Source organism: Helianthus annuus, chromosome 17 (genome assembly GCF_002127325.2).
Source record: "Helianthus annuus cultivar XRQ/B chromosome 17, HanXRQr2.0-SUNRISE, whole genome shotgun sequence".
NCBI lineage: Eukaryota > Viridiplantae > Streptophyta > Magnoliopsida > Asterales > Asteraceae > Helianthus > Helianthus annuus.
In genome coordinates this window covers 126051124-126076038 of record NC_035449.2, presented here as the reverse complement: position 1 = coordinate 126076038, position 24915 = coordinate 126051124, and the positions used below count along the sequence as shown (strand labels likewise).

Below are 24915 nucleotides of genomic sequence, written 5' to 3'. Positions count from 1 at the left end.
TAATATATTAAGAAAATTCACAAACGCACATGTATTAAAGCCCCCATCCTTGGGAAGGAATATATTTACCAAATAATTACTAAGTCTACATACGAAATAGTTGTCTAACTATTTCCCAAAGGCATTAAACCTTAAGCTAAGGCACGGCCGTCCGTCTAATAGAAGTTAGTACGTGTAGGTCGTCGCACAACAGATTGAACAGGAGATTTTCTTGTTAGAGACGCACCACTGTGAGTTCATGTCCCCCTTTTCCTCTAACTGATTTCAGTTTTACAACTTCGGGGGTGAAATACATGTTACATACTGTTTACAAACGCTTTTATACATGGTATGATTAGCTAAGGAATCTACTGCTAGATCACGTGAATGGATAGGCTATTACTGTAAGACCATTAATCCTTGTATAAGGACCGAGAGGCATGAGTGATAAAATCTATCGGGTGTTGCGAGCCCCACACATGAGCCAGCGTGTGGCTGCATGTGGTGACTATGCCGTTCCGCCGGAAGGACCGGTATGAAATACGCGTTACAGGTTTGAGTGCTTCCTAGGCCATTTCACTTATTAATGTATTAGCTACACATTAATTGATCTCTTTTTCCTTATTTGCTATATACCAAGATTTTTATACATACAAAGGTTTTACTTACTCACTACACATGAACTCACTCAACATTATTGTTGATTTTTCCAACTTACATGTATTTCTGGGAACTAAGGATTCTGGCACGGTATGCTACGTTTTCCCGCTGCATAAGAGTTATGAGGTCATCCAAATTTAGGGGATGTGACTTTTACCTGGACGAGTCACAGTCCTTAAACTGTGTTTATTTCATGTTGGTGTTTGTGTCTACTAAACAATGTTTTTATGTTATCAGGTTGTAGTTTCCGTTGCATGAGTCAACGCCTTAAGACAATGTTATGTTACTTTTGTTTTAAAACTTAAATCAATGGATGATCTGCATGGTTTTACTTTCATATAGCTTTGTTATGATTAAGCTATGGTATTAAGAAGTCACACCAAAATAAACCACGCTTCCGCAAAGCCAGGGTGTGACAGCTTGGTATCAGAGCTCTGATCATAGCGAACTAGGATTCTTTCTCGAGTCTAGACTATGATCACTAGGGCTCTCACGAAAACATTTTTACCCTGCATACCACTTAAGTCCAGATCCAAAACATTTTTACAAACAAATGTTGAGCACATTTTATTTATAAGTTATAGGCTCAGTCTGGGAGGCTGAGGCTCGGTCTGGGAGGCCGAGGTAGTTGTCTAGTGGGACTAGGGAGTCAGTCTGAGAGGCTGGGAGAATTGGCTAGTGGGACTAGGAAGAGCAGTCTGGGAGGCTGGGAGGCTAGTGGGACTAGGAAGAGCAGTCTGGGAGGCTGGGAGGCTAGTGGGACAAGTTCAGTCTGGGAGGCTGGGAGGCTAGTGGGACTAGGAGAACTATTTGATTGCTTAATTGGTGACTAATATGTTTATCTGACTATATGACTGATTATTTGTGCCTATATGTGTTTGTGTTACAAACGTCATGCCTTCATCATGTACTAGAAAGATGGACACTACGAATCCCATGGCCATAGTATCAGACGACATAGTTTCATCGGAGCACGAGGTGTACATTTCCGATACTGCTGGCACAGACGATGATGACTTTCAGCCCTTTGCGCTGCCTGATGTCGTAGCAGAGCCTACTGATGACCATCTTGTTGGGAATTTGCCACTCGCGGTGATCCCTGCTCCTGTGCCCTTGCCGCTTATGCCATTGTTGATATGCCCCCCCGACGTGGCCTCTGACAACGATAACGATCTATTAGAGGAGGACCCATTTGAGGGCGAGGCCCTCTTGCTGATGGGGATAGCCTGCTGCTTGCTGACGCTCCTGCAAGAAGGGGCTCATTCCCGTTCACCTGTCCCAGACCCATTTGAGTCTGTGGCGTCCGCATCTTTGCATACACAGGGAGTGCAACATCACTCACATGACGCCGACCTTGATATGGCGTCATCAGCTGCACCAGTTCCCGCGCGCAGCTTTGAGTTTGATCACGATATTGAGAATGATCCCGTTTTTCCACCTGGTTTTGATCCAGACCATGACATGGAGTTCATACACTTAGACCAGCCCTTGGAGGATCCTGTAGTCCCTATCGACCCTATGTTTGTTGATCCAGCTGATTTTGAGATGGAGTTTGTTGATCTGGAGCCGGTTGTGGCCCCTGAGCCAGGCGTTGCTCCCGACCCCGCATTGGAGCATGACCCTGTTCATGCCGACGCACCTGCTGTTGCTCCTTGATTGATCATCTGCTTGGACGAGAGAAAATTGGGGTAACTGTGCAAGACAATTCATTATTACGGGGGCCCACGTAATAGCGGCTTGTAGTGCACAGAAATCCTGGTGGACTCTGCGGGTCAGGCTAATGAAAACCAATGTAGCAGGAAATAACTAAAACACGAATGACCAAGGCGATGTAGCCTCGAGTTCATTCTATTACAAGCAATAAGCCAAATTGGCAAGCCTATGTGAAGGCTCAGAAATTTATTTCCCCACCCATACATTGAGTATATTTACGTGTAAAATTGGGTGATTACATGATGGCTTATGGTGCTATGTATCTCATAGACAATTGAAATGTTGTCTAGCCCGCTTCATACCACTTCGACAGAAGAGAATGCCACCCAGACGTGTCTCAGACACCAGTACACTGCCAAGGACAGAAGCCGAGCTGCAAGAACGCATCTCACCGGCAAATGCACGACATGAAGCCCTCCGCTCTAAGCACAACGATGGCATTACTGGAAATAACCCTCCAACTGGTTGCACCTATAAGCAGTTCCTGAACTACAAGCCTTTGAACTTTGATGGAACAGGAGGTGCTGTTGCATTTGTTCGTTGGTCCAACAAGATTGACTCCATTCTAAGAATAAGTAACGGTTCACCCCAACATAGTGTTCCCTATACATCGGGGTTATTACTAGATGACACACTCTCATGATGGAACCTTCAGGTTCAGACCCTTGGCACAGATGCTGCTTATGCACTGAGCTGGGACGAGCTCAAAGGAATGATGGAGAAGAAATAGAATTCTAGGGCTGGAATCCAGAAGCTTGAGGTGGAGTTTTGGAATTGAAAATGGACGGACCAGAGATTCCTGAATACGTCCAGCAAACTCACGACTTGTCTAGGGTCGTCCCCTACTTAGTCAAACCGGAGTTCAAAAGGATTGAACGATTCATTTGGGGACTTGCACCCCAGATCAGGGGCATGGTTACTACCTCGAAGCCCTCAACCATTAAAGAGGCTATCGATATGGGTGATTATTTATAACATGAGATGATATTGTTGTATACTTACGTACACTCTACTTACTATGACCTGACCAACGTGAACCATCTTTTAGAAGATGCCACCAAGACATGAGACGCGTATGCCTACCAACGAGGCAGAACTTCAAGGAATCATTGCTGCCGCCATAGCGCAGTATGCAGTCTCAAACGGAGGAACGAGCGGGAGCCATTCAAGTAACAACGGCAACAACAACCCGACTCATAGGTGCACGTACAAGCAGTTCCTAGACTGCAAGCCTGTGAACTTCGACGGCACCGGAGGTGCTATTGCTTTTGTAAGATGGGCCGAAAAGACGGAGTCTGTTCTCCGACTGAGCAAGTGCGCTCCAGACCAGCAAGTTACCTACATTTCTAGGCTATTCTTGGACGGAGCCCTGTCTTGGTGAACTTACAAATGCAAACTCTTGGTGAAGCCGCTGCTTACGCATTAACCTGGGCTGAGTTAAAGGAGTTGATGAGAAAGAAGTATTGTTCTCGTGCTGAGATACAAAGGTTGCAGACTGAGTTTTGGCATTTGAGGATGGACGGTCCCAAAATCGCGGAGTACGTTCAGAGATTCCACGACCTACCTCATGTGGTACCTTATATGGTAACACCGGAATTCAAGCGAAGTGAGCGCTTCATTTGGGGTTTAGCTCCTCAAATCATAAGTATGGTGACCTCTTCAAAGGAAGAAGGAGACTCACGTAGAGTCGTCCGGGGGTAATAAAAGAAAATTCTCGAACTTCAAACAAGACACAAGCAGTGATGGCAGAAAAGGAGAACCAAGCGCACCGGTTCAAGCTACAACCGGTGGCGGAAAGAAAGGAAAAGGGTATATGGGTACCCATCCCAAGTGCAACACCTGCCAGCGTCACCACTCAGGCCGATGTGGTTTAAAAGTATGTGAAGCATGTGGGAAAACTGGTCACTCGAAGGATTCTTGTTGGGCTACTGTTGGCCGGGGAGGCCAAGGAGGATTTGGAAATAGAAACAATAACCGGGGTGGAAATGGAAATCGCCCATAAGGAAACAATGGAGGAAATGGGAATCGAGGCAACAATGTGAATCAAGCTGGAAATGGTGGAGGAAACGGACAAAGACCCGGTTGCTTTAACTGTGGTGACATTGGGCACTATAAGAGGAACTGCCCAGAATTGAACCAAGCCCATGGAAGAGTGTTTAATATCGAAGCAAGGGAAGCGCGCTAGGATCCCAATGTCGTTACTGGTACATTCCCTGTAAACCAACGCTTTGCATCCGTTTTATTTGATACTGGTGCCGATTATAGCTTCGTATCGTTAGAGTTTAAGAATATGCTTGGGTTAGCCGCTAGTAAGTTAGATATTCCCTACTCAATCGAATTGGCTAATGGAAAGTTAGTAGAAGCCAATGAAGTGGTCAGAGGTTGTGTAATCGAATTAGGAGAGCGTGAGTTTGCTTTAGAACTACTACCAGTCCAACTGGGAAGCTTCGACGTGGTAGTAGGGATGGATTGGTTATCGAGCAACAAGGCTGAGATTGTCTATCACGAAAAAGTCGTTCGCATCCCAACCGAAGATGGTGAAACAATTGTGGTTCATGGAGAGAAGCGAGATACGCCTTTGAGAATTATCAGCTGACTGAAAGCGCGAAAGTGTTTACAAAAGGGATGTGCTGCCTTCCTGGCACACATTGTAGATAAGAAAGCTGCTGAACCAAAAATCTAAGACATCCCTGTCATGAGGGAGTATCCGGAAGTCTTCCCAGAAGACTTGCCAGGATTGCCGCCCCAGAGGCAAGTGGAGTTCCGCATCGACTTAGTTCCAGGCGTCGCGCCCGTGGCTAAGGCACCATACCGATTTGCCCCGTCAGAGATGCAGGAATTGTCGACACAACTTGAAGAGTTGTTAGACAAGGGATTCATCAGACCAAGCTTCTCACCTTGGGGAGCTCCGGTCCTGTTTGTCAAAAAGAAGGACGGTAGTTTCCGTATGTGCATTGACTACCGGGAGTTAAATAAGTTGACGATCAAGAATATATACCCTCTGCCAAGGATCGATGATTTATTCGATCAGCTGTAAGGTTCAAGCTTTTACTCGAAGATCGATCTGCGATCGGGTTACCATCAGTTAAGGATACAAGAGGAAAGTATCCCGAAGACAGCCTTCAGAACTCGTTATGGACACTACGAGTTCCTAGTTATGCCGTTTGGGTTGCCAAACGCGCTGCAGTTTTCATGGATCTAATGAACAGAGTTTGCAAGCCATATCTCGATAAGTTCGTGATTGTGTTTATCGACGACATTTTGATTTATTCAAAGACAAAGGCTGAGCACGAACAGCATCTAAGAGCAATTCTGGAACTGCTGAAAAAGGAACAGTTGTATGCCAAGTTCTCTAAGTGCGAGTTTTGGCTACGTGAAGTCCAATTCCTTGGACATGTAGTGAATGGGGATGGAATTCATGTGGACCCCACCAAGATCGAAGCGATCAAGAATTGGGAAACCCCAAAGACGCCAACCGAGATTCGACAATTCTTGGGTTTGGCTGGCTGCTATCGAAGGTTCATTGAGGATTTTTCAAGATCGCTCAACCATTGACGCTCCTCACACAAAAGGATAAGAAGTTTGATTGGGGAATCAAACAGGAGGAAGCGTTTCAGTTGTTAAAGGATAAGCTCTGCAATGCGCCAATCTTAGCACTACCGGAAGGTACTGACGATTTTGTGGTATACTGTGACGCCTCGCGCCAAGGATTGGGTTGCATGTTGATGCAACGCCAGAAAGTTATAGCTTACGCATCGCGCCAATTGAAGGTACATGAAAAGAACTACACCACACATGATTTGGAACTCGGCGCAGTGGTATTTGCTTTAAAGATCGGGAGACACTACCTATATGGTACGAAATGTACAATTTTTACAGATCATAAGAGCCTACAACACATATTCGACCAGAAGAAGTTGAATACGAGACAAAGACGATGGGTCGAATTGTTGAACGATTACGACTGCGAGATCAAGTACCATCCAGGGAAGGCGAATGTGGTCGCCGATGCCCTAAGTCGAAAAGAAAGGATCAAGCCCATAAGGGTTAGGGCTTTGGAAATGATTATCCAAACAGACCTTTCCTTGCGCATTCGCGCCGCGCAGAAAGAAGCTCTTAAGGAAAGAAACATTGAAGCAGAATATCTCCGTGGGATGGAGAAGCAATTAGAACCAAACGGGGAAGGAACGCTATGTTTTATGAAAAGGACTTGGGTTCCTCTGTTTGGTGGATTGAGGAAAGTTATTTTTGATGAGGCACACAAATCACGATACTCTATCCATCCAGGAGCGGATAAGATGTACCAAGACCTTAAAGATTATTACTGGTGGCCTAGAATGAAAGGCGACGTTGCTGTTTACGTGAGCAAGTGTTTAACGTGTGCTAAAGTTAAAGCTGAATACCAGAAGCCTTCAGGACTTCTGCAACAACCTGAAATTCCCAAATGGAAGTGGGAACAAATTTCAATGGATTTTATTACAAAGTTGCCTAGAACGCCAAGAGGTCATGACACTATTTGGGTAATAGTGGACCGATTAACGAAGTCTGCACACTTCTTACCTATCAGGGAGAAGGATAATACGAGCAAGTTGGCTAAAATTTACATGAGAGAAATCGTTACGCGCCATGGAGTACCTCTCTCGATCATCTCTGATAGAGACGGAAGGTTCGTATCAAGGATTTGGCAATCCTTCCAAGAAGCTTTTGGCTCACAATTGAATCTGAGCACTGCATTTCACCCACAGACCGACGGACAAAGCGAACGAACGATACAAACATTGGAAGATATGCTGAGAGCATGTGTGATGGATTTGGGCGGTAGCTGGGATAAACATTTACCATTGGTCGAATTTTCATACAACAATAGCTTCCACACCAGTATTGGTGCCACGCCATTTGAAGCTCTATATGGCCGCAAGTGCAGATCACCGCTTTGTTGGTCTGATGCAGGTGACAGACAATTGGTTGGTCCTGATGTGGTACAGGAAACCACAGACAAAATTGCACAGATCCGGGATCGCATCAAGGCGGCTCGTGATCGTCAGAAATGTTATGCGGATCGAAGAAGGAAACCTCTAGAATTTGAGGTAGGTGATATGGTTTTGTTGAAAGTATCACCCTGGAAGGGTGTGGCACGCTTCGGGGAGCGTGGAAAGTTGAATCCGCGGTATATTGGTCCGTTCAGAATTTTGGAAAGAATTGGGTTAGTAGCGTACAACTTGGATTTACCTGCTGAACTGAATGGTGTTCACGATACATTTCATGTATCAAATTTGAAGAAAAGTCCAACTCAAGATACCGTTGTCATTCCCACAGACGAGATCCATATCGACGACACGCTCCACTTTGTCGAAGAACCGGTTGGGTTACGGATTGGAAAGTGAACAAAACCCGCCGGAGCAGTGTCAAGCTCGTCAAGGTTCGTTGGAATGCCAGACATGGTCCTGAATACACCTGGGAGCGTGAGGACCGGATGAAAGAGAAATACCGCCACTTATTTCCCAAGAACCCTGCATCTAGAAGCAGAACTTAAAATTTCGGGACGAAAATTTTCTAACGGGGGGAGAATGTGACAACCCTCACCAAACCAGGTATCCGTACGAATTAGTTACTATTTAATTACTGGTTAATTACTGTGCTTGCTTACAATTATGGATAAACTGCTACTTGAATACTGATACGTGTACTTACTTGCATCATACTTTATCAACTGTCACTCCTTTATTTACATACAGAACTCTAGTGACAACCTTGACGCACAAAAGCACAGTAGCACAATGAACGAATAACCCATTAAACATGCTGATATAACCAGCATCAGGCAGATAAAGCCTCTAAGGCCTGTATGAGCCAGAGATAGTTTACTACACTAGTAGAGAGTGTAGGGAAATGAGGGTTGTAGAACTGCGTCACTAGGTGATAGCTATAGTGACCGGATGTGCCTAAAACGTACTTTAAGTACAAAATCCTACACTTTATCACAAAAATTCAGTTTTTAATATAACTAGTAAAGCGCAAAAACGCGGAAAACTAATACTAGACCCTTTCCAAAGTGCCGGGAACTCTTTGTGTCACTAAAAATAATAATAAAGACACTTTAAAGCTTTAATAAGCACTTTAACGGATCAGTATCCAACCGAACAACCGGACTTAACCCGGGACATAAAAATATTGACATCAACATTATTTCTCTTTTTCTGAGCCAGTTAGGGCCCCCGAATACCCTAACACCCGCTATAACTTACAACACACTAGTAACTAAATTAACCTCCTAACTAACTAACTAATACTAACCTATTTAGTTGAAAAGCAACCATGGGACCCCCCATAACCGAACTCGGTTACAATGAGGGGACACCCCACTAAATGTTTGAATAATATAATCTTGGATGCCTACAATTTAGTTGACACTAAATCCTTTAGACAAAAATGTTGAATGGATTATAAAAAGAACTCATGGTTCCCTAAACACTTCAGACACCACACTTAAACAAAATTGTTCTATCTCTCATTTTTACGGCCGAACACCAAGTCCCATTGACCACCATTTTTCAATTTAAACCTTACCATTCCAAGTGCACTCAAGTGTGAAGGTTCGCATACGAGGGAGCCCGGTGCTTGCGGATTGCCAAGGACCTCTCTACGGTGCTTTTAACCACCTATTTTTCGACTAGTTTCTTCCCGAGCCTCGAGCTAGTAGTAAGTGACTCTAAACACCGTATTGTTCTATTCTAAAGTGGTTAATAAAAGATTTAACGGGCAAAAATCATAAACACTAGAGATCAAGTTTAAAGTCTACAAAAAAAAAAAAAAGTGGTTAATAAGTAAATAATAGTGTAAAACTTATAAATCTAGTTTTATTATGATTATTTATGGTTGTTGATTGCTAGTTTGGGAATGGATCGTTATCAAACCCCGCTAGATCATGTTCACAAAACAAGAACTAGCCTTATGTTTAGTCGTAAAGTTTCTAGATGATGAGCCCTTTCCAACATAAACATGAACTTGTGTAAAAACAATATTTCTTATGAAATGGAGTTCTAAACTAGTAGATCTACGGATCTACAAGTGGTATTTTCAAAGAACCAAGTGTCAAAAGAAATCATACTTTTAAAGCCGGATCTTTCCTAAACAAAGGTGATTTTTGCGAACACACAAGTGTGTAGACACTTGTGTAACAAAAAGTTTTAACAAAAAAAATTATTTTTGAAATTTTGACTAGAAGATGTACAAATGCATTTTCTGTGAAAATAAGATTTTCAAGAAACCGATTTTATTTATAAAAGTAGAAAGATCTATTAAAAATAATGGGAAGTTACTACACACTTTTATACAACCCACAAGTTCATGTGTTGGTGATATTTTTGAACTAGTTTAATGTTGAAATATTATTTGTTAATGTTGGGAACATTGTTGATGTGAATTTTAAAAGAAAATGATACGCTTGAAAGCATGGCCACCTCCAGTTACAGGGGAAACTCTGGCGAAATTTTTCCAAAAATCTAACACTTGGAAATATTTTTATCACAAGTGTTATAAATATATTTTTAATTTGTTTTCAAAAATGTAAATTTCGCCATGATTTTTATTACAAAATTTCTAAGTGTCGGAGGTGGGATTTTCACAAAATAAAACTTGATAAATATATATTTAGTATATATTTTTCATAACAACACTTGTGAGATTTTATGATTATTTTGTGAACTATCTAAATATTATTTTTAGGGTAAAAATAATATTACTAAATGCTAACGACTCCAAAATAATACGAACGCCTTCACAATAAATATTAAGTTACAACGGTATTATTAATACCACCCGATCTTTAACCGTAACTTACGCATTTTCGGAAAAATACTAGTGAACGCGTATTTTGACAAAGGTATTATTTTGGGAAAATTATATGTAATAAAATATAATATTTTTGGGAAAAATATTTATATTTCTGAGAAAGAATTAAAATATATGTTAAGCGAGACTTGATAATATATTACGAAAATTCACAAACGCACATGTATTAAAGCCCCCATCCTTGGAAGGAATATATTTACCAAATAATTACCAAGTGTATATACGAAATAGTTGTCTAACTATTTCCCAAAGACATTAAGCCTTAAGCTAAGGCACGGCCATCCGTCTAATAGAAGTTAGTACGTGTAGGTCGTCGCACAACAGATTGACCAGGAGATTTTCTTGTTAGAGACGCACCACTGTGAGTTCATGTCCCCCTTTTCCTCTAACTGATTTCAGTTTTACAACTTCGGGGGTGAAATACATGTTACATACTGTTTACAAACGCTTTTATACATGGTATGATTAGCTAAGGAATCTACTACTAGATCACGTGAATGGATAGGCTATTATCGTAAGACCATTAATCCTTGTATAAGGACCGAGAGGCATGAGTGATAGATCTATCAGGTGTTGCGAGCCCCACACATGAGCCAGCGTGTGGCTGCATGTGGTGACTATGTCGTTCCGCCGGAAGGACCGGTATGAAATACGCGTTACAGGTTTGAGTGCTTCCTAGGCCATTTCACTTATTAATGTATTAGCTACACATTAATTGATCTCTTTTTCCTTATTTGCTACATACCAAGATTTTTATACATACAAAGGTTTTACTTACTCACTACACATGAACTCGCTCAACATTATTGTTGATTTTTCCAACTTACATGTATTTCAGGGAACTAAGGATTCTGGCACGGTATGCTACGTTTTCCCGCTGCATAAGAGTTATGAGGTCATCCAAATTTAGGGGATGTGACTTTTACCTGGACGAGTCACAGTCCTTAAACTGTGTTTATTTCATGTTGGTGTTTGTGTCTACTGAACAATGTTTTTATGTTATCAGGTTGTAGTTTCCGTTGCATGAGTCAACGCCTTAAGACAATGTTATGTTACTTTTGTTTTAAAACTTAAATCAATGGATGATCTGCATGGTTTTACTTTCATATAGCTTTGTTATGATTAAGCTATGGTATTAAGAAGTCACACCAAAATAAACCATGCTTCCGCAAAGCCAAGGTGTGACAAAAATAACAAGGGAAAATCACGAATTTACCCAAGACTTGGTCAAAATTTCAAAAATAGCCCGTTGACACCCCATAAAATGTCGTTTCACGAATTACAACCCGGCTCAAGACCTAAGCTAAAAACTTTCCTCAAAGACCAGTCACCTTTGGCCATGTGTTAACTGTCAAAACATCTCCCATCACCTGTCACTTTTTTCTCTCCTCTTTCTCTCTCTCTCTCTCTCATCTCCCTATTTCTTCTTCACCACTCCCACTCTACTCCCGGTCTTCATCTTCTTCACCAAGCACCACCACCACCCTCACCTCCCACCACCACCTTGCAACCTCCCACCACCCTCCCGAGCACTACCACCGTGCAACCAACCACCACTCTCACCGAGCACCACCACCACCACCCTCCACCCATCACAACCCTCACCTCCTTGAAGCATATGTGCAGATCGAAGTTCAAGTCTTTATCGTCGTTCAGCAACTCAATCAACTCAACAAACTCATTATCAACCACCGGTTTCACAATAAAAAACTCAACAAACTCCGCCGCATCTATAGTAATCTGGGTAGTGGTTATGGTGGGTGGAGGGTGGTGGTGCTCGGTGAGGGTGGTGGTGATTTACGGTGGTGCTCAAGCATAGCCGTTTCCGGCAAGTGCTCAAGCCGTCACAGGCACTGTTCGAGATGTCTGAGGTGATCCAAGCCGGTTCATCTGATTGGAGCCGTTTCAGTATATCAAGCCGTTTCAGCACATCAAGCCGTTTCAAAAGTTTGTCGGACACGTGTCGTGTTCCAATTGGTTTGCGTTGAAAGAACTCCTTAAGCCGTGTCAGTGAACGGTACCAGCTCGTGGAGAGGTGTCAGTCGGCTAGTATTGAAATAACGGCGTGGTCATGGCTATTTTGGTGATTTTCCAAAATAACAAACATATATTTCATCTAAATACTATATATTTTTGTGGGGGCTCTTGGCATATAAATAAATAGACAGCTGCAACCAAACTACTTGGTTGCTCTATATATTCCCCATTCATCACCGCCTTCTTTTTCTCAACAAAATTCTGACAATCTTTCTTTAAATTCACTCATTTATTATTTTGCAAATTTGTTACAATAAATTCATATTTCTTGAAGTGCGACAATAACCCATCAAGCATGAGGGAAAGTGAAGCTCAGAAGCTCAATTTCATGCTCATTTTCTCACTTCTGCTGATTTTCTGTAAGTTTTAACAAAAAACCGATCTTAATTTGTCACTCTATTTGCTTGATTTCATGGTTTTTCTCAGTTGGGTATTTATAAAAACCAAAAAGTTTGGATCTTTTCTTCAGGGTTTAGCTATTTGTTGATTCTGTGTGTTGGATTGATGGGTTTAAAACTGGGTTTCTTTGTTTATGTAACATGGGTTTGAGAATGTGATTTGTATTGTTTTTGTAGGATAATGTGTTTGATCTGTTAATGATGTTTGGTAGTTGATTGGATGCTTTAAGATTTAAGGGGTTTGCTTAGATTTGTTTGTTGTTGAAGCTTATTTGATTTTAGGGTTTTGAGTGCATTTTGACTTTTTTATAGTCAAACCTAGTGAGTGTCAACTACAGAGGTTAAGAATGAAAATTGTTACAAATGTAACATATCGAAATGTTACAGAAATCCCAGTTATGTATGTCAGTTATTGAACCTATTCACATGGTTTATGTTGTAGACGTGGGTCGTCGTTTTAGTTTAGATGCCATGATGATCCGCTTACAAAGTCCACATAGAGATAATATGGGTTGTGATCGCAGCCCATGTAAATGCAACATGCTATGGTTGATGTCCTAACCGAAGTGGTAAATATGTACTTACTTATCAGTTCTTTTTTTTTCATTATCTTCCCTAGATTGATTATACATCATCAGATGGTGCATCACCAAATGGGTCAATTTGGTTATGTTTTATATGGAATGGTATGGATCTTCAATAACAATTTGAGTTTCATTTAACTTTGACGCCAATATGATATATGAATTTTGAAGTTTTGTTTTATTTTGTTGTTATTGAAGGTTATACATGAATTACTACTCACAGCGTGATTGGATAACAATAATAAGAATTATAAGGTAAATGGCAAGTCGTTGCCTGGTTTATGATGCTAAGAATCACGTTCAAATATATATCTTGCTGTAGGTAGGTAATTTACAATTGGCAGTTGTTAGATATTTTGTTTAAAAGTCAGGGGGTGTTTTGTTTGGAGTTTGCTTACCGATGATTAATAATTATGAAGTTTGATTTTGCTTATTTAAAAAGGCAATAACAAGAGGAGGGTAGAAGGTAACTGAACGTTTGTTTGTTTGTTTGTTTTTTAAAATTATTGTACTGTGATGGTATTATTATTATTATGTCCAACTAGGTTTATTACCATCGCCGTGTTGCGGCGAACTTCTTTTATTATTTAGTCTGTGTTTACATGTGTTTTAAAATCACTACGAGCGTGTTGCGCACGTAACCGTTGACAAGATAAAAAGAAAATGTAGAAAAAATACTAAAAGATAACTGAAAGAAAATCAATAAATAAGTTGTATGGTAATGATATTTTTCGTATGAAATCTGTGGTCAAAAATAAGTAAACGGTACTGGGTACCGGTACCGAATTTCCCGAACCGAAAGATGTTAAGTACCAATTCGGTACCGACTTTTGGCGTTCCTAGTACCAATTTTTACCTTCATATACCGGTACCGTAACCGGTATTTTCGGTACCAGTATCGATTTGGTATCGGTTAGCACCGAGCTCATCCCTACCCTTGGATGAGCAAATGGTACCGGGTAGCAGTACCGAAATTCCTGAACTAAAAGATTTTCAATATCAATTCAGTACCAATTTTTGACGTTTTCTATACCTGACTGATACTGGTTTTTACCTTCTTGTACCGATACCGAACAAAATCGTAGATGTATTTTATTATAATATTAAAAGTATATTCATTAATAATAATAATAATAATAATAATAATAATAATAATAATAATAATAAAGGAACTATTCATTCAGTTCCTTTATTATCATATATGAATGTGCCCAAAAGAAAGAAAGAAAGAGAGGAACTTTGACTTTTAATGGTAATAATTAAACAATAAATACTATGTTATGTTTATATAAATCTCATTTCAAATATAAAAATGAAAACGTCTCTCAAATATTTACACACTTTTATAAAGCTTTAAATTTCAAAATTTTCCATGTCCAAGAACGTTTGGTTGTGACTGACTGACTATGTGACATTTAAAACTAATAAGACCGTGGGGTATGGTGGGGTGGGGGTTGGGCTATGTATTAAACTGTAGATACAAAGATTTCCTTTTGGTAAATAATAAGTACCATTTCCTCCTACTGATTGATATTTGGCAGTGGCTAGCTGAAGAGTAAAATGAACAGAAATTAAGGATGATTGCCATTTGCACACAACTAAGAAAGGTACAAGTCATTTTTTTTTTTTGAAAAGCTAACTTCATTAACACAAACCGAACCCGAAAACCGGGACGGACAAAAAAATTACAACACAAACTACATAAATACAAATTTACACCAATCCAACCAAACTATCTCCCCGAACTTAGATCTTTGTTTAAACCATAAAAAACTAGTAGATCTAACCTCGCTGAAAATGTCATCAACACAACACCTTTTGCCGGAAAAACGATGATTGTTCCTGGCTACCCAAAGGAACCAGCAAGCAATAACCACAATCCCCTGCAAAGCCGCTTTTTCCGTCGCTCCCTTGTTGCAGTAATTCGACATCTCCAATAAATCCCTGACCGAGAAGGCGAAAAAATTTTGAACACGACACCAAAAGGAGATTTTTTCCCAAAGCCCCAACGCCAACTCGCAGCCAACTAGGAGATGATCAACTGAATCGGGACCGGACCTGCAGTGGAAGCACATGTCATCGGAAATCAACACTCCCCTTTTAGCTAGAGCCTCCACGGTGGCGATCCTGTCCATCTCGGCCCGCCAAACAAAGATGTTGCATTTAAGAGGCACCCAATTACACCAATCCATGACATACCGGTTACTGAAATCTTTGTTTGAAAGTAATAAGTTCTTAACTGCCGCAACACTGAACGAGGGCGAGCCATTACCAATCCATTTCCAGCCATCCTTTCTATCAGCGAGAACCACCACTTCGAGAGCCTGAGATAACTCCTGCCATTCAAGATGCTCAGAAACGGTACTAGGGTCAAACCTCCAGAGCCACAAACCGCCCCCTTCGAGCCGATCCCGAACACTACACGTTTTCACGATTTCAAGCTTGAAGAGGTTGGGGAACCTGCACTTTAAGGGCACTTCAAACAGCCTAGGATCGAGCCAAAATAAAATCTCATCCCCTCTACCGACCACCCCTCTAAAGAAATTCAACCTAACCTAACCTAACCTGTTATTGTTTAATGCTAAAAGACTCTTTTGCCCTTGGGGGAGCAACACTCAAAGAAGGGTGTGATTGATGAATTTTATTATGGGCTGGACTACTAACTACAATTTCGAGAGACACAATCAGTTTAGCGATTAAACTTGCTACTGGATTGGTCAAAGAGTTGGTGATTCTTGGTTTACTACACCTACTATAGTTTTAGCTAGTGTAGGATGTGGTCCTTAGTATAACAACTATCAATTGTATTGTTCGTAAAAGTAATGTTGTTGGCCATTCTTTAAAATTTCGTCTACAGTTTATGTGTCATTGCAGTATGATTTGATGGATTTGGCATTCAAATTCCATTAAAAGTAGAAGAGGCACATTATTTGTATAATATCATGAAGGTTACAACTTTGACCCATTTAGAATATAAATAATATCTTGGTAGATTGATTTCCTTTTTTAATTTTGTGTACTTGTGCAAATGATTTACTTACCATGTTACCTATTTTCAGGTTTCTTGTGCCAGCTAAGATCAAAACCTTTAATTGGTATATTTGCAAAATCTATGTAGAGGAATCGACAGACCAACGTATCCCAGAAGCTGTAATTTTTTATTTGACACGGTGGTTCCATAAAAACAAACATGTTTGTAAAGTTTAAGGTGCGAGTATATCACTTGTGACCGTTACATGTGGTGTATACTCTTAAGACCTTTTATGGGCTACCTAAACTGGTCAGTTGTTAGGAAAGTGGTTCGGTTAATAATATAAACAGTTGGTTATTAATGTGGATAAATTAAGTATGTTCCAGAGTATATCACTTGTGACCGTTACATGTGGTGTATACTCTTAAGACCTTTTATGGGCTACCTAAACTGGTCAGTTGTTAGGAAAGTGGTTTGCTTAATAATATAAACAGTTGGTTATTAATGTGGATAAATTAAGTATGTTCCAGATAATAGTGTTTTTCCAAATAAAAAAGTGATAAGCTGCAAACTCTTAAGTTGCTAAGTGTCCTGGTGCAAGAATATATTGATAGGGCATGTTTGCACCAAGAAGCCACTCCATACCAAAGTTTAGTTAACATTCAATGGAATTAGCTAATATACGCTATCATTTTATCCGTGACATAAATTCACCCTTAGAATTACTAACAAGTGTTGTGTTTTCCGTTGCATCGTGAATTTGGTTTTGGTTATGGCTCAAAGCCAAACCGCCCGTACATAGCCCTAAACTCACCAACCTAAGTGATATGTTTCCCGCCGCATCGCGCGGGTAAAAGACTAGTATATATATATATATATATATATATATATATATATATATATATATATATATATATATATATAGAGAGAGAGAGAGAGAGAGAGAGAGAGAGGGGCCGGTTAACGTACAATACCTCTTATCATACATTATGTACGCGATGCCCTCAGCCGTACGATCTTCAATCGATCAAACGCGAGCGAAACTAATTTAAATGATTAAATTAATAATTTTAATATATCTAAATCATACCAGGAAGGTTAGACGTCATTGCGAGGTCATAAATCTCTGTAATTGACCTATGATAGTTCAAAATCAAACCCTAAATCAAATTCAAAAACCTGAAAATCTTCTTCCCCAACCTCCCTTCGTTCCTTTTAGTGCGATATCGATAATAAAAACTGCTAATTTGGGAGTTGTAAGGGCCAAACGGAAGAAGACTGACAATGATCGACCAACAATCGAAGAAGATGAACAGTAACACACACAGATTTTTCACATGCGATATTCAATTTTCCGCATGCGATTCTACACACCCCATGCCATTTTTCACATTACCCCATGCTAGCCATTTTTTCACATGCGATATTCAATTTTCGACATGCGATTCTACACACCCCATGCCATTTTCACATTACCCCATGCCATTTTTTCACATGCGATATTCAATTTTCCACATGCGATTCTACACACCCCATGCCATTTTTCACATTACCCCATACCATTTTTTCACATGCGATATTCAATTTTCCACATGCGATTCTACACACCCCATGCTATTTTTCACATTACCCCATGCTAGCCATTTTTTCACATGTGATATTCAATCTTCCACATGCGATTCTACACACCCCATGCCATTTTTCACATTACCCCATGCCATTTTTTCACATGCGATATTCAAATCTTCCACATGCGATTTTGTCCATCTACACACCCCATGCCATTTTTCACATTACCCCATGCTAACCATTTTTTCACTTGCGATATGTATTGAATTCGCACCAGATCTGCACCTGATCGAACGGCTTGGATGATCGCGTACGTATCGTACGATAAGCGCATTTGTATTTTACTCTTTACCTATATATATATATATATATATATATATATATATATATATATATATATATATGATTAGGTTCAAGAGTGAACACTAGTGTAGCTTGCGAACTGAGTGAACTAATCCTGGACATACACGTGTGTAGATCAATGGCCAGGATTTGATGTTGAAATACACTAGTGTATTTTACGATTTGATTATGAGATCCTGACCATATACTCAATGGCCAGGATTTGTTCACTCAATTTTGAAATACACTAGTGTTCACTCTAAAACCCAACCCTATATATATATATATATATATATATATATATATACATATATATATATATATATGGCTCGTTTTAAAAGAGAACCACCACGAGTTGTGAGAACCGTGAGAACTTTTTGTTCCTGCGCGAGTTGGGCCAAATTATTTTTACACAAACGTAGATGAAAACATTATAAACACATATGTAAAAAAAGTAAAAAAAAAATTGTTGAGTTGATAGTTTTTACTGATACAAGTTTTTTTTACGCGCTGATATAATTTTTGTACGAAGATAAATATTCTTTTTTACGCCTCATCTAAATGTGGGTATGCGGCATTTTTTTTAATTGTTTTTACTAAAACAAATGATTTTTTATGACCTTTGAGAAAAAAATTCAGAAAAACCTTTTTGATGACCTAGTTGTCACGATTCTCACAACTCAAGGTCCATCCCTATATATATATACATACGTTCATACATAGAGCAACTTTTGTTTAATATAATATATATTTAGTGCATAATAAATATTGTTATACATAGAATTGTGAATTGTGATACGATTAACTTAATGCTATATGTTTTTTTTCCAAATTAATGTATGTAATGCATGATCACCTCTCCTATCCATAATTTTAGGGATCATGTTAACTGCATGATGTTATTCATTTAGTATGCATGTTTAACTATCGTAATACTAAACGCTTAATATTTATGCAATCCTCTATAAATAACAACAAAAGAAAACGATCTTAAACAGGTTAAAATGAGGATGCCGATGAAACGTTCACTTTCATTACATTTTTTGTGTATAAAATTGATTATGATCGTTGCCATCATCACTTCTGGTGTCTATCTTAATTCTCTTTGTAATTTTTCTAAAAGAAATTTCAATATTTTCTACATCACTTTACTTTGTATGTTTGGTAGTGAATTGTGATATTAATTAGTGTTGGTTTCTAATTTGCAGTGATGACAAAAAGCAATAGTGTTGGCGAACACTCAATTGCCCCTCCAAAATGTACCAAACAACATTGGAAAAGTAAGAAATTCAGCGGGGATTGCGATACACGTTCACCTTCAATTGGATTAAAATGTTATGATACCTGTAGAAGTGAAGGTGCAGAAACAGGAAGATGTTTGGTTGCCGGATGGTGTAATTGTTACTACACATATTAACATATTAACGGGTTAAACAATATTAGATATTTTACTTATGATTTGAATAAGTTGTTAACATATTAACGGGTTAAACAATATTAGATATTTTAAAATACAAGTTTTACATGTGGTATAATATGAGATTATATTCTTATCTAGATATGAACCAACTACCATAAATCATAAGTTGTTATATAATCTTGGATAATTACTGTGCATGATAACAACACATATCCTTTAGACAAAGTATAACACAAATCAAATGAGTATCAATGGTGATTTATCAAATTTATATAATGTTAATTTATAATATTTCTATGTATTGTCGGTTGTACTTTGTTCGTTTTACTTGCTTTAGGTGTTTGTTTTTTGTTGCTTTCTGGGTTGCACTTCTTGGGTCGATTGGGGGGGGGGGGTTATGCAAGATCTGATGATGATGAAAGCCAAAACCTAAAGGAACCCTGGTTCCTTGCCTGATGGAATAAGGTTGAAGCACAAATCATGCTCGAAGACAAGTACAATGTGCTGAAAAAACAAGGTGCTTGTCACACCCTGGCCCGTAGCGGATAGGTACGGGGCATGATGATTGCCCATAGCTTATGACAATATTATAAGTTTGAATATTTCAAGCATCCAAATTAACTTTGTCACACATAATCATAGAAATATCCAACAAGGTTCAAATAATATTCAAAAGATAAAAGTCATAAACAATAATCCATTTAATTTAATTACTATGTATGTGTCTTCAACCTTTAGTCCACTCATATTTGTGTAGTTGTATTAAGCGCAAAAAGATTTTGGGTCAACAATAAGTTGGTGAATAGATGTCACACCCCCAAAATACCACCTAGGGAATGTCCATGTTAGGCATGTGACGTACCAACAACGAGCCACTAATTACATTGAACACGTACAAGTTTCAAAATAAAATCCTTAATTATTAATGAAAGATACCATCAACGAATTTAAATGAAAATCAACATGTTCAGCGGAAGCTAGTAGTAAATCAATGTTAAACTGTTTAAAAAAAACCAATGTATGATATCAATAGTCCAATCACATGAATCCCTCCAGTCGACCCATGACCACTCCAGCTACTCCAGACAGCAAGTTCCCAAATTCAAGATATCTAACGACATGCGAGCATGCAACAAGTGTATCAGACAACGCTGGTGAGTTCATAGTTTTACGAAAACGTTGGTTACCAAGTGTTTAGTTAATCCATTGAATTTAATTCCGAAAGTAATGTTGATAATATCTCGATAATGAACAAGACGGCTCCTGATGTATGTTTTGCCCTTTCCCCAGTGCTCCTATCAAAGCACTGGGCCCGACTGGGTAATTAGTTCACAACCGTCCTCCCCGGTACAGCGTGAGGGTGCCAAACCTAAGTAGCGCCACCAACTAATACCCCGCTACCACCCGCGATAGCAAAAGATGGGACTTAAGAGATAGAGAGTGAGAATATTATCCAACATTCCAGTTTTTCCCAAAAGATTCATCCCTCCCCGGGATACCCACTGACTGTCCCAAGCCACCGGGACACATGCTCAAAAGTAATGAACTCACCTTTGGTTTGCTCGGTAAGATAAGCTACTCATTCAACAAAAGTGGTCAACCAAGTCCTATGATGGTTACACATAACAATTAGTTCGCATACAAGCCCAACACGTATCAATCCACACTTATTCAATAAGTAATGCACAAGAATACAAGTATTAGCATTCATCACCCCATACACTAGCCTTAACAGTTAAGCACGTTGTATAACAATTCATTAACCATGTACAGCCCAATAAAACATAAGGCCCAAACAAGTGTGCGGTCCAATTGGCTCGGGGCCCGGTGAAAGTGTACGACCGCCCAAGCTACTAAATGTGTGTGTGTGGCCCAACAATATGGCCGGACCAAGTGAAATACGCAGCCCGGTTGATTGTGTAGTCCAAATGTAACAGGCCCAAACTAGACAAGGCTCGTGCGATTATAACTGGGCCCGAGGTCCAAATAGAACTCATGTCCAGCCGAGTGCGTGACCCGGTTTGTACGATCCAAACAATTACGAGGCCCAACGTTAATAAAGCCCACTTTACTTGCCTTGTGAGACTACAGACATGTGTAACAAAAATTATAGTTGTGTGTTTCATTTAAATCGGTTACACCAAATTAAAACAGCTTTCCATAACATTAATTTACCACATGCACCCCTCCAATTCAGCCAATCAGTTACGAAATTTAGTCCACAACCACCGCTATATCTTATAGTTTCATGATCCCCATTCATGACCAATTATATCAATTTACCATACAATTACAAGACGTGCTCAATCATCATTCACCCAAACATATCAAGCATTCCATTTATTAAATTCATATGGACCCTACAACTAATTAAATCATCCATTGCAATTGCTCATATAATCATCATGTGAATCCGAATCAATGGCTCAAAGATATCATGGCATACTAAACTCCTACACTATCCGATTTATTCATACAAATTATGACCAACCCGTGATCCACTCCCTAATACCCACACCAACATGTGCAACTAACATTACCAGTTAGTTTTTCATGCAAACTCTTCACATAGTCAACAGATTGCAAAGTCATAACCATTATCACATAATACCCATTGTTCATTTAGGCCACATAGAATTGTATATCACGGACATATAAAACAATTAATAACTTAACAGCCCATTATAACCCTCATATTAGTATGCGGCCCAATTGGTGCCAGGCCCACCGACGAGTGCATTCAGCCGCGCGGCCCGGTGCCTTCAGGGAGTGTGTGCGGCCCAAAACCAGTGGCCCACTAACCCGATGTGCAGCCCACTCGAACCTGGCCCACTCTCGTAACAACTCCTACCTATTCAGCCCATCCGTTTCTCATTCATGATGTTACCAGATCGATTTAGTTATTCACGAACTCACATTAATTCTAATCATCCTCTATATCATCAACAATAACTACTAGTTTACTCACACAACCAATACTTATCATATTATTCATCATACCAAATCATATTATTTATCACACCAACATATGTGTGACAACAGTTCTACAACATAAATCCAAGACACATTAGTTTATGTATAGATCCCTAACTTTCATACTGTTACAACATATCATACAACACATACAGTTAGTTCATGATCATCAATCTATGCGAACAATTAAAGTATCACATCTTACCATTACTAGTCTATCGATATTCATCAAGCATGTTCCAAGTTCGTGACAATGATTTAACATCGATCCACCAGTTATTCATATCATGCATACAATTAGATACAAGTAATAACATAATAATCACAATAAGGAATCTTGATCACAAGGATGTAACTGACCGAGGAGTGATGAAGGTACAATGCGGCTGGAACGAGAGGGAGACAGTGTCGTGCCGCGTCGACGTCGAAGGGGGCTGCCATCAAACTCGGGAGAGAAGGCTGGGGTCGTCGTCCATTGTAGAGGGGATTTAGGGTTTGCTAAAGATGGGGAAGAAGTTGTATTGTATTTACATAACATGAAGAGAAAGAGAGGATGGGCCGAACTTGTTTAATGATTGTAGCGGCCCAATGACATTTGTGACCGGCCCAAAGTTGTTTTGCAACAGAAATAATATAACATTTGTTAACTATTGTTTGTCAAGAGTAAATTGCCAATCCCCTGATGTGTTTCGAATATATTGGCCACCTCCAATATAACATTTGTTCACAATTCTTATTTTCATGTCATCCATAAGTCAACTTAGTGACACCTAAGTATGAATTGAAACAAAATAATTAATCTCATTTAATTGCACTCTTACAACAATTTGCAAAAACCGGATTGCGAAACAAGTGATTTGTAGAGAAAGGGCCTTGAAATCTCGGGTTGTCACATCATCCCCAACTTGAAAGAAATTTCGTCCCGAAATTTGATATGTTCTCCCAAAACGGCAAGATGTTAAATCAGGATGATTGTGGGTTTTTCCGCAGGTACCACATCATCCCCAACTTGAAAGGGAATTTCGTCCCGAAATTCGCTAGTGACATCAGGAGTTTCTTCAACCGTTTGAACAATCGGGGATACTAGAGCCTTCTATGATCATTGCGTTCCCACGTGAACTCCGGTCCACGTCTTGAGTTCCAACGAGTTCTCACGATTGGAATTCGACTATGCTAATGAACCTTATTTCCTCGTCTATATCTTCGATTGGCTCCTCGGCAACTACAACTTGTCTAATAAAGGTATCACAAATGTTTCATCAAACACTGCCTTAGATTCGAGACACAAATGACATTGTGTGCGTTACCCAATTCATTGGGTAGCTCGAGTTTGTGAGCTATGTCACTGATTCTTTCGAGAACTAAGCTTGCCACGCTCCCCAAAGAGTAGCGCACCCTCCCAGGGTGAGACTCCCAATATGACACGTTCGCCTGCAGCGAACTCCCAGTGTTTCCTAAGTTATCAGGTTTCCGGACGATCACGCGCTTTCGCTACACGATTTCTAATCTAGATAATCTTCCCAAGGGTTTCGAGTCCCGGACCAGCAATTAAGTTGTCAACCATCTCAGTCTAACCAGAAGGTCGGCATTATCGTCTATGTAATGCCTCAACAGAGCTGTCTGGTTACCAAAATGATAACTGCCGCAATAGTACTCAACCATAGATAAGAGTCCTTCAAATTTGCACCCAAGCCCGTCACACACATGCTCGCAGCATGTCTTCGAGTGCCAGGAGAGTTCGTTTACTCTGACCGTTTGTCCAACGGCGATAAGCAATGCTCTGGTTCTGACGTGAGCCAAGGGTGTTGTGTATTGCCTGACATAAATCATGCATAGATCAAATTCAGAGATAACAGAAGTTAGCACCTCGTGCCCAAAAGCCGCCTCTCTCAGAGGAACATTCACAACTGTGAAGACTCGTCAGTTTTCTTGATTGCAAGAAAGTGTGTTGGTAACTTGAGTCCATCAACGATCACCCAGGTGATAATGTTTCCATTTTGAGTTGTAAGTAAGCTAGCAACAAAATCCATGGCAGTCTGTTCTCATTTCCATATATGTGTTCTGATTGCTAATATCCCACCTTGAATTTCCCACATGTCAAACATCGTTCCCATGCGTGGCTATGTGGGCCTTCAGGCCCGGTCACCCACACATGGTCTTCAGGTTTTATTACATCCTATCAAAACTCTGACGAATAGGATATTGAGATCCGTGTGCTTCTCCTGCACCAGTTTCCCAAGGTTGATGTATAGTGAGGTTCATATTCGTTCCATGAAGTAGCAAATATCGTCCGACCTGCCAGAGGTTGCTTCCCCATGCCCCTTATAGGTTAATCTTGAGAACTCTCTTCCTTCGGTTCTTCAGTTTGAGCAACACGAGTCTGATCAAGTATGTTAGAGTCGATAGCAGGCTGCAAAG

At 39.9% G+C, this 24915-nt stretch overlaps 1 protein-coding gene and 1 long non-coding RNA gene across 2 annotated transcripts in view; both read left to right on the top strand.

Annotated features, from left to right (window-relative positions):
• Positions 1-12383: 12383 nt before the first annotated feature.
• The window catches only part of LOC110926189 (uncharacterized GPI-anchored protein At1g61900), a 58563-nt gene continuing 46031 nt past the window's right edge, over positions 12384-24915 (top strand). The window contains exon 1 of the mRNA XM_022169945.1: positions 12384-12599. Within this exon, the coding sequence (XP_022025637.1) occupies positions 12536-12599 (64 nt within the window). The 5' untranslated portion in view covers positions 12384-12535. The remainder of the gene's footprint in view (positions 12600-24915) is intronic.
• On the top strand, positions 19059-19661 carry LOC110926190. Its single transcript, XR_004885940.1, has 2 exons — positions 19059-19211; positions 19313-19661. It is a non-coding gene; the product is annotated as an uncharacterized LOC110926190 (long non-coding RNA).